The 9909-nt window shown below is 60.0% G+C and overlaps 2 protein-coding genes across 2 annotated transcripts in view; one reads left to right on the top strand and one right to left on the bottom strand.

Moving 5' to 3' along the window:
* The window catches only part of CHGG_00636 (uncharacterized protein), a gene marked incomplete at both ends in the record, with an annotated part of 4672 nt that extends 1509 nt beyond the window's left edge, over positions 1-3163 (bottom strand). The window contains one exon of the mRNA XM_001219856.1: positions 11-3163. Coding sequence (XP_001219857.1) covers positions 11-3163 — 3153 coding nt within the window. The remainder of the gene's footprint in view (positions 1-10) is intronic.
* Positions 3164-4573: 1410 nt separating this feature from the next.
* CHGG_00635 (uncharacterized protein) lies at positions 4574-9175 on the top strand (the record flags this gene model as incomplete). Its single annotated transcript, XM_001219855.1, has 1 exon — positions 4574-9175. The coding sequence occupies one exon, from the start codon at positions 4574-4576 to the stop codon at positions 9173-9175; it is 4602 nt and encodes a 1533-aa protein (XP_001219856.1).
* Between the last annotated feature and the right edge of the window lie 734 nt (positions 9176-9909).

Genomic DNA, 9909 nt, shown 5'->3' with positions numbered 1-9909 from the left:
ACTCTTTAACAACACTCCCCGCTGCATAAGGCTTTTTCTTGCTTGCCTTTTTCCAACGCCCAAACCACCCGCCCCCGACTTTCCTCTCCCTCTTCATCCCCTCCTTCTTCTCCCTCTTCTTCCGCGCCCTCCTCTCCCTCCACGACTCCTTCTCCTTCTTCTTCTTCTTCTCCTTCCTACCCGTCACCGCCTCCTCATGGTCGCTCCGCATACGCTTCAGCAGCCAATAGTTGTACACAAAGAACAAAATGACGCTGACCGCCAGGATGACCGCCTCGACCACAGCCGTAGTCACGGCCTGCGGCCCCCACTCGCCCGCCTGCTGCGTGTACACGCTCGTGATGGTGGCCAGTAGACCCGCCAGGGCGTTTAGGATCAGCGGCAGGTACAGCTTGTTGAGCAGCCACACGTAGTTGCGGCGCCAGCGCAGGGCCAGCCAGGCGGAGCCGAAGGTGCCCGCGATGATGCATACGAAGCCGATGACGAGCGCGGCCGTGTTGGCGGGGGTCAGCGACAGCTTCTTGCCCCCGCCCGCGTCGGCGCCCGTGCCCGTGCCCCCCGCCGACACGGGCAGCTGCACCGTCTCGCCCTCCTGCTTGCGTTGGCTGCTGGTGAAGGAGCCCGGAATGATGACGAAGCCGGCGAGCAGGATCCATACGAAGAAGGAGACTAGGATGTTGTGCATGCGCGGGATTCGGTCGAGTGAGAGGAGCATGTTCATGTAGGGTGACTCGGCCGCGCCGGCCTCGTTGCCGCTGCTGTAGTAGCCGCCACCGCCGGGCGCGCCCTTCTCGCGCGGGTCCGACGCCTGCCGGGCGGGCTTGTTGGCAAAGCCCGTGTTCTGCCGCTGCGTAGGGTTCAGAGGCCTCGTGCTGGTGGCCGTGGAGGAGCTGGCCACCGAGTCGTTGGAGACGTTGGAGTCGAGGGAGCTGGAATGCCCATGGCTGGGTCCTCCTGCGTATGCGGCACCTGGCCGGGAGCTGGAGAACCCGGACGAGGGCGCCTGTTTATTTTTCCCAGTGGGCGGAGGCGCAAAGTTGGACGTGGTCTGCGTCCGTGGCGGAGGGCTTCTCACGCTAGGCCTGTAGATTGGTGGGTTGGTCTTTGGCTGACTGCCAGACTGCGGCGGTAAGTTTAGAGGCTTCGTCGAGGTCTCGTTATACGGCTGGACCTGGGGATTGGGAGGCGATGATCCGAGAGGATTCATGGACGCCGCGTTCGCCGCTTGGGTTTGGGCATTCGTGCGAGATCGTCGGAAGGGGTTGGTGGATGCCGTTCCCTTCTGCTGCTCCGACATTTTCTGCTGCTCCGACATCTTTTGCTGCTCCGGCAGCTTCTGCTGCTCCGACGTCTTCGGCTTCACCAGAAATGTGACTGGATCGATCCGAGGAGAATTCGTCTGTGATGGCCGCGGAGGCGACCCCAGCGGCTTCCGAGGGATTGAGTCGGCCGGTCCGGCCCGGGAAGGGTTGGTTGTGGGCACCTGGCCCGGGCGAAGTTGAGTTGGAACTGCTGCTTTCGACGGGTCCAAAGGGTCCATAGGCGCGAGTGGCGCATTTTTCCCTTTCCCACTTGCACTTGATTCTTTCGGATTGAGTTTCGGTGGCTCCATGGGAAGGAACGGGTTTGTATGTTGTTTTGGGTTGGGTTTTAGCGGATCCTGGGGAGTGGACGACGCCCCCTTCACGCCAGCACCTGATTCTTTCTGGTCAGGTTTTGACGGATCTAGGGGTGTGGATGGCACGTTCTTCCCGTTTGTGCCCGTCTCTTTAGGATTGTATTTCGAAGCATTCAGAGGAGTGAATGGTGTCTCTTGCCCAGCCGTCTTCGACTCTTTAGCGATATTCTGTGTTGATATTGCTGGCACAGACGGTGGATTTGCATTCTGATGGGCCCTGGGAGCCATGTTGTCAACACGCGGGGGCGGCGGCGCGCCTCTCCCGTTCGCATTCGGTTCTTTTGAGTTGAGCTTCAACGGCTCTATTGGAGCAACTGATGGGGTCTTCCCACTCGTGATTGGCTCCTTCGAGTACGGGACTGGTACCGGGGGTACGATAGACGCTGTGTCCGCACTCTGCTGGGCTTTGGAAGCCTGTTTCCCGAGGCGTAGGGGCGGCGGCGTGTCTTGATCTACTGATAAGTTGCTAGCCGCGGTGTTCTTGCGTGATGATTTTGACGGAGTAGGCACAGGGCCAGACGGGGCTGGGCCAGGTCGTTCAGGGAACGGGCTTAGTTTCTGCCCTGGATGAGCCGCCCCGGGACGTAATCCATCCAGGGCGGGCTGCTCAGAGCGGGATGAGGTGACGGATGGGCCAGGGCGAGTTGTGTCTGGAACCGGGGGCACCGCTACCTTTGGTCCTGGACGTAGCGAATCCGGAACCGGTGGTTGTCGGGAAGCAGCGGGAGCTGTTTGGGAAAGAGGGGTGGGTACGGGTACGGGCCCTGATGGACCAGCGCGCAGCGGCTTTGAGGCTTGCGGCTCTGGGAGTTGTGGCGCATCCTTGTTGTCTTTGGGGCCCGCCGACCTTGGAAATGAAAAACTGGGAATGGCACGGTCCGGTTGAGTTTTGGTGGCGAGTGGTGGCGGCGCGTTGCTGGTATTCTTCGCCTGGCGAGTATCTAGAGCTGGTGGCGCGAGAATGGGAATCTCCCCGCCCGTGCTCTCCGGGACAGGGACTGGGCCATTGGGGCCTGCTGATCTTGGGAGGGAAAAGCTGGGAGCGGTTTTCCCCGGTTGGGTCTTGGTGTTTAGAGGCGGTAGTGTTTTATCGTTATTCTTCCCCTGGTGAAGGTTTAAAGCTGGCGGTATGAGGATGGGTATCTCTCCTCCCATACTCTCTGGGTCAGGGCCAGGGCCGTTGGGACGAGCGTTCAGCTTCTTCTCAGAAGGCAGACCCCTGAGAGGTGGTGGTTGTACGTTGGTTGTATCTAGACGAGCGCCCGAGTTTGGAAATTTGGCAGCTCCCGTCGAAAGAGGCACCTCTGCCTCCGGTGGGCGCTGCTTCTTCCCGGCCGGCGGTGTTATGTCAGTAGTAGCATTGGGCTGTCGTGGTAAGGGCCATGTTGAGTCTGCGGGCTGCTTGTCTTTGGATGGCGCAGGCCCAGTAACCCCAGGCGCACCACGCTTGGGCAGTCCCCCAGGGGGCATCGCCGAAGAGCTCATAGCGGGTAGACTCGCTGCCCTCTGGGGTCAAGAGGACACCGACGTTCAGGAATTCGGATCTCACGGCAAACGTGAGGATGTTATATGAGTGAGCCTCGACCAGTGGATCTAGCGAGACAGTGGAAGAGGTTATGGTCGGTTGGGCAAAACAAAGTGGCCAAGCGAAGAGAGGTTCTAGACGCGAAGCCTCGGAAAAGGCGGGCTTGGCTGGATATATTCCAGCTGGACATAATTAGAAGATCCATTCCCGTCGAAACAAACGGCGGCCCAGGATGCGGGCATTCCGCTGTTTTACGTAGCCGTGGTCACAGGCCGGCCGGAAACAAGCCTCCCAAGACTGTAAAAGGAGGCAGCGGACAACGGGTGAGCCACTCAGCTTCAACACCGAGAAGTTGGAACCGCAAAGCCTCGAGGGAACAAGCATTCGCACAGCATTGGCAATGGTTCATGGCGCAAGTAGGTGCTGATAGGTGGCCGGCGCGCAGCTGTTGGCCGGCTCCGAAACATGCACAAGAGTGTGCCCGAAGGCGGCACGGAGGGTAACAGTCAGCCGTGAGACCGATTCCTGGGACCATCCGGGTCGGGGCCCGGCCAGTGCAGCCCGGCTCTGAAACTCGGACTGCCAAGGATGGTAACACACCCGTTTCCGTTGGAGAATAGTTAAGATCAAGAGCCCGCCAGCTGTCGAGTCACAAGGACTGTTTTCGAGGTTGTGCTCGTATTTCCATAATTCATAAATTGAGTGAAACTCGGGAGCGGGTGGAGATCTGAAGATAATGGGCCGAGTGGTCGATTCCTAATGTCTGTATTCTGTTGCAATTGTATCTTACAGATTGCATTCATCGTATTGTGAAGAATGTGGTCCCGATTGATAGATTCCAGGTTTTTTTGGTGGTTGGGGTTTGTGTTCAAGAGTTCTGTTGGAACTGGAAACTTCCTCCTACCTTAGTTACTCGTTCCCGTCAATTCTTCATCCCGTCGGCACATGCGAGCTTGACTTCCATGCGAGGAAGAAGGAAGCCATGGACCCGACGACCAAAAGTGAGAATCCACAGCAAAACAACCAGCCAACAAGAGTCAGTAGCGTTGGGGAAGCGGGGCATGCGGAGCTTTACAGCCAATCGACGCGCAGAGATCGGACAGCGGTCAAATTTTGGGCTCTTCGCGCTACCAATAGGCTTGCCAGACGAAGAAGGCCAGGCGCATTCCAGCACCCGATTCGATTCGATTTTAGAGGGAGCGAGAGACTCTGCCGCGAAGCTTTTGGCTTTTTTGGGGGACCCGGGAGTTTGAGAAACCGAAAACCGACCAGCCCAGGCTGCTTTCCCTCGCCGCAACCCGCACCGCATTCGCGAGGCCCTGCACTGGCTGCCGCAGCTTGACGAAGGAGCTTGTATCAAATCGCAAGCGATGACTTCGTCAGTTCTGGACGGCGCCGGCTGTGAATCGCCGGCGCCTCCTGCCTTTTCGCCTCTCACAGACCCTGCTGATCCGGGGAATCGCGAACCTTCAGAGGGCGTGCCCATCAATGCTGAAGCCACCATCGATGATGCAAGTCGTTCGCACTCGCAGCAGCAAAATGACGGCACCACTGCCACTGTCAATGGCATTGACTCGCATCTCCCATCCGCGACCGACCTCACTCAGCATTCCCGCCACGATCACTCCCACTCGCGACCGCAGACGGCTCGAGACCCAGCGGTACCGGCGACTCCAGCAACGCCAGCACGGCCGCACCTCAACACTGCCTTGATGAACAACACGATGGACCTCGATATGCCCATGAATTCCGGCATGGATTACACTGCCAGTCCTGCCCTCGACCTCTACTCGCCCTATGCTGCCCAGCAATCTTCCCAACTTCTCATGGCCCTCGCCCGCATATCGGCCGCCCAGTCTCAATCGCAAATGATCGTACACCCCCCCTCGACTGTCCGCCCCTCACAAGTCTCGCTCCCTCCGCAATCCATTCTCGATGCAGCAAACAATCTAGTTCCCGCGACTCCTCACGCCCCCAACGCCGTTCCGCACGTCGACGCCCCACTCGAGTCGTTCGCCAGAATCGAGTTTGCCGACAGCGTATTTCAGATGACCACCTATGCTGTCGTTATAGGCCGTGATCAGCGTGCCTTGGACCAGGCAAGACGGGATGAGCGAAGACACGACGACTACGAGCGCAAAAAGCGCGAACACGAGGAGCGCGGTTTGCCCGCTCCTCTGCCGCCGATTCAGGACCGCGGCAAGTTCAGCAAATCGTACGTCAGTGAGGAAGGCGGTATGCTCGGCCCGGAGTCTGACGGCGATGACAACCCCCGCCCCGCCAAGAGGAGGAAAACCAGTGGGGGTGTGGGATCTGCGTCGGGCGATTCGCAACGGGTCGAGCCCGCGGCCGGCGAGCTGGCCGGCGTGGAAGACAAGAATCCGATCAACAGGCAGTATGTGTCGCACACGCCAGGCGCGGCCGCTGTTAATCTCAGCGCGCTCCGGCCCTCGCCTCATTATGTGCCGTTCATCGGAATTCACTCGCCCGGGCCGAACATCGCCAGCAGAACTAAAGCTATCTCAAGAGAGCACCTGAAGATCAAGTTCAACAAAGCCGACGGCGTATTTGAAGCCATCCCCCTCCACAAGAACGGCTTCTTCTGCGAAGATGTCCATTACAAAGAGGAAAAGGTCGTACTGAAGAGTGGCGATCATCTGCAGATCAAAGATGTCGACTTTGTTTTCGTCATCAACGGCGTACCTCATGGCAAAACCGGCGCTGAAGACGGCCTGCTGGAAGAGGACGGCGTGTCTAGTAGGCGGTATTCCGAAGGGGGCAAAGAGATGAGCTTCGATTTCGAGAGCACGCATGATCCAGCAAGACGGAGCACGAGCCCCGAAGAAACCCCAGCTGTGGAAGCCCCGAGGGAAGACAGCGACAGCGAGCTCTCGGAGCCGGTAGAGGACGACCCGGAGCCCGAGCCCGAGGAAGCGGCGGAGCAAGAGGTCATGGAAACCATCGAGAAGGATCCAGACCTGTCGGCTACTGTCAAACCAGAAATGCCGCTCGAGTTGCTTGCCAGCCTAGAGCCCATAGTACCCAAGAAACGTGGCCCCGGCCGTCCCCCAAAGAACGGCATCATGTCCAAGCGAGAGGAGAGGCTACGGAAGAAAGCGGCCATGGAAATTGCCAAGAAGAACATGCCGCAACCGCCGCCCGGCGAGCCGCCTATCAAAAGGAAGGTTGGTCGGCCACGCAAGCACCCGCTCCCGGAAAACGCCCCGGACAGGCCCGAGAAGCGCAAGTACAAACCCCGGAAATCCAAGACCGGCGAAGAGGGCGAGGAGGGCTCCGACCCGGAAAAGACTATCAAAGAGAGGAGGCGGGAGAAACCCAAGACGCCGCCTCTCGAGCTGGACAGGAACGACTACACCGAGGAGCAGTTGCAGAAGCCGCCCAAGAACTACGGCATGCTCATCGACGAGGTCTTGACCGCCGCGCCCGACGGCCTGACCTTGAAGCAGATCTACAAGCGAATCCAGATGAAGTACCCCTTCTACTACTTCACCGTCGACACCAAGGGGTGGGAAAGCAGCGTCCGCCACAACCTCATTGGCAACGACGCCTTCAAGAAGAACGAGGAGACTCACCTCTGGAGCCGGGTGCCGGGGATCGATATCGACGCGGGCAAGAAGCGAACTAAGGCGACATCACCAGATCATTCCACGTCGATGCACACCTTTGGCCAGCACTACTCGACCTCGGCCACCCCCACACCGCAAATGTTTCACGCCGAGACGGGGCTGCAACAAGGCTACCGTGCCGCACCCGCGCCGCAGCGTCCCGGATACGCACCCGGCCAAGCGGCCCGTGGGCAACATCCGCAATCTCAACTCGGCGCGCAGGCCGTTGGGGGCACCACCCAGCAAGCTCCCCGTCAGCCGTATTCGATCCCTGGGCAAGTGCAAGGCGCTACTCCCGTGGCCGCTTATGGGAATCAGACGGGGGCACACCCGCCTCAAGGAAGCGCGCAGGCCACGGCGTATTCCTCACCTTACGCATCGAGACCTCCACCGGTAGCTACTCAGCCTGGCGGTCCTACACAAGGCGTCGCAAGGCAAGGCCTTCCCCCCAATCACTCGGCGACCGCCGCAAATGGTTTGCCTCGCGCTGGCCCGCCACCTGCGCAGGCAGCGCCACCGGCCGGCCCGCGACCGACGCAACCCGCCCTCAACGGCAGCCCCCTCCCCTTCAAGCCAGCGGTTGCGCCGGAGCTGGTCCGACACGTGACCAACTTCAGGGCGACAGTCACAGAGCAGTTGAAGGCGCGAACGTCGGCTTCTGAGGCCATTGCCCTGTCCGTTATCCACCGCGGTCTAGGATTGGCGTCAGAGAGTATGGTTCCGGATCAGGCCGACTTGGAGAGGATCGTATTCGGAGTGTTCGAGTCGAGCCGAAAGAACTTGGGTGCCAACCAATCCCTGCACCCCGGTCTTGTACAGGCCCTAGGAAAATTCAAGATCGACATGATTAAAACGCTGGAACCTAAGATGGGAAAGCTAAACGCCGAACGCTTGATTTTGTCAGCCGTGGACCGCGTGCTGGGATTTACCGACCGGTCTACCATGCCTAGCACCGACGCAGACCGGAAGCAGTTACTCGAGGCCGAAAACGTGCTCATCGGGGCCATCCAGCGGGTGGTTACAGAACATCAAAGAACCCTAGCCTCCACTGCGTCTGCCGCGGCGCCGCCTCCCGCACCTGCACCAGGGCCATCCTCGGCCGCGTCAACAACGCCCAGCTCCGGCCAGATGCCAACACAGGGGCATGCGCCCGCTCCCAGCCATGCACCCACAGGAGCGTATTCGTCAACCGCGCCCCCGCACCAGGGAGCGAGGCCGGCAACATCCCTGCCTACGACCGCGGCGCCAGGGCCGGCACGTCCGCCTGCCCCGGCGCAGTCTACTTCAACAGCCCAGCCAGCCACGGTTGCGAGTACGCAACAGGTACCTCGTCCAGCCACTGTTTCAGCACTGGCAGCCCAAACCCCCGCTGCTTCTACAGCTCAAACCCGGCCTCAGGCCCCGGTTTCGGGTCCAGCACAAGGTTCCGTCCAGACCCCGGGCCAATACTCGGCACCCGCAACAGCGGCTTCGACCCGGAATCCGGCTCTTAGCGGAGCGGCTCAAACGTCCGCCGCAAGCGCCACCCAGCCGCAATCCCCAGCACATGCCTTAGCCCAAGCTCGGGCCCAAGCCGCCGCCCAGAACGCGCAAGCTCAGAAACCAGCTCAAGTACCGGGGCCTGCTTCGAGCCCGGCTACAGCTACAAATCAGACTGCGGGTCAAGCTGCTCCGCCGGCTGCCTCTACCTACCCTAGTGCTCCTAAAGGGCCGGCTTTGGCGTCTGCGCCGACAGTATCCCAGCCGCAGAACCAGCAAGCGCTCCCACCCAAACTGCAAGGATCGGCTCCGGGTGCCGCATCGGCCCCACAACGGCTTGGCCACAGCGCTCCTGCCCCTGGTATGGCACCTCCGGCCGTGACGCCGGCCCAAACTACAACTACCGCTGCCGTCTCGGCCCCAGCCCAACCGCAGTTGTCAACTGCGCCCGCTGTGCCGGCCCAAAGGCCCGCTCAAGCTGCCCCCGTGGCGGCAACACCTGCAACTGTATCCCAAGGGAGCTCTTCATTGCCGGCGCCGATACAGCGGCCTGCGCAGCCTGTTACTGCAAATTCCACTTTGGCAGCTACAGCTCAAAACAGGGTTGCGTCCTCTTCTCCCGGGACATCCCACACAATGAGCCAGTCGCCCACCCCGCCGATGGCTTCAAACCCTCCAACCCCGGCTCAACCCAGCTCTCAGGACGCACAGGTAGCCGCACCCGTGCCATCTGCCTCTCCGCCTCTCCCGGCTCAACCGCCGGCCCCTCCGGCGCCGATGGCGAACATGACCGCGGCGACCACACCCACACCAGCCTCCGCTCCGCCGCCGACACCGCCCGCGGCAACGGTCACAGCTGCTCGATAGATTAACAGCTGTACATGGCATTTGTGGGTTCTCTGAGAAACACACGAGAAGGGCGTTATGGTTTGTGGCTTCTTTCTGTGTTGCACGCACGACACGGAATGTATTGGAATGGACTTTGCATGGCCTACCGGGCCTACGGGCATGAATATATTAGATCCTGGCTCAGGCGGCGCCACGGCGCCCTAGCCGGCGAGGAGTTTGTCTTTATGGGGGTGACATGTTATCTTATGGTTAAATCACAAATCGAGTCCTTGCTATGTACACTGGTACGATGTGGTTGTGATTCGGAGTGCTTTGGGCCTAGCCATGCGGCTGTGCTTGTTCGCCAAGCTACATGGACGAGGACAAGAGGTTGAATTAAGCATTGTGCAAGCCCGCGGGTGTGGACTGACTCGGCTGGTTCCGAAACTGGTAAGCCGCCGCTGATGCGGGCCGAGGTTACGGAAGGGCGTCATTGACAGACTGCATTTAGTGTGTGTGAGTCGTACTTAAATCCGGTAGTAAGTGATCGACCTTGGGGATTATTGTGAGCGATTTATTTAGGTACACATGCGAGATCCCTGGGATACGTGAGCAGTTTGGGTGTATCCACACACACAACACCGACTTCCACCGCAGGCCTACCTTGAACAACACCATGAACAACGTCGTCACCATGCCTACTCTCACCCATCAGCCCCCCATCATCCTCTACCATTACCCATATTCACCCTACGCCCGCCGCATCGTGGAAT

Source organism: Chaetomium globosum, genomic scaffold (assembly GCF_000143365.1).
Source record: "Chaetomium globosum CBS 148.51 scaffold_1 genomic scaffold, whole genome shotgun sequence".
NCBI lineage: Eukaryota > Fungi > Ascomycota > Sordariomycetes > Sordariales > Chaetomiaceae > Chaetomium > Chaetomium globosum.
This window is presented reverse-complemented; position numbering and strand designations above follow the sequence as displayed.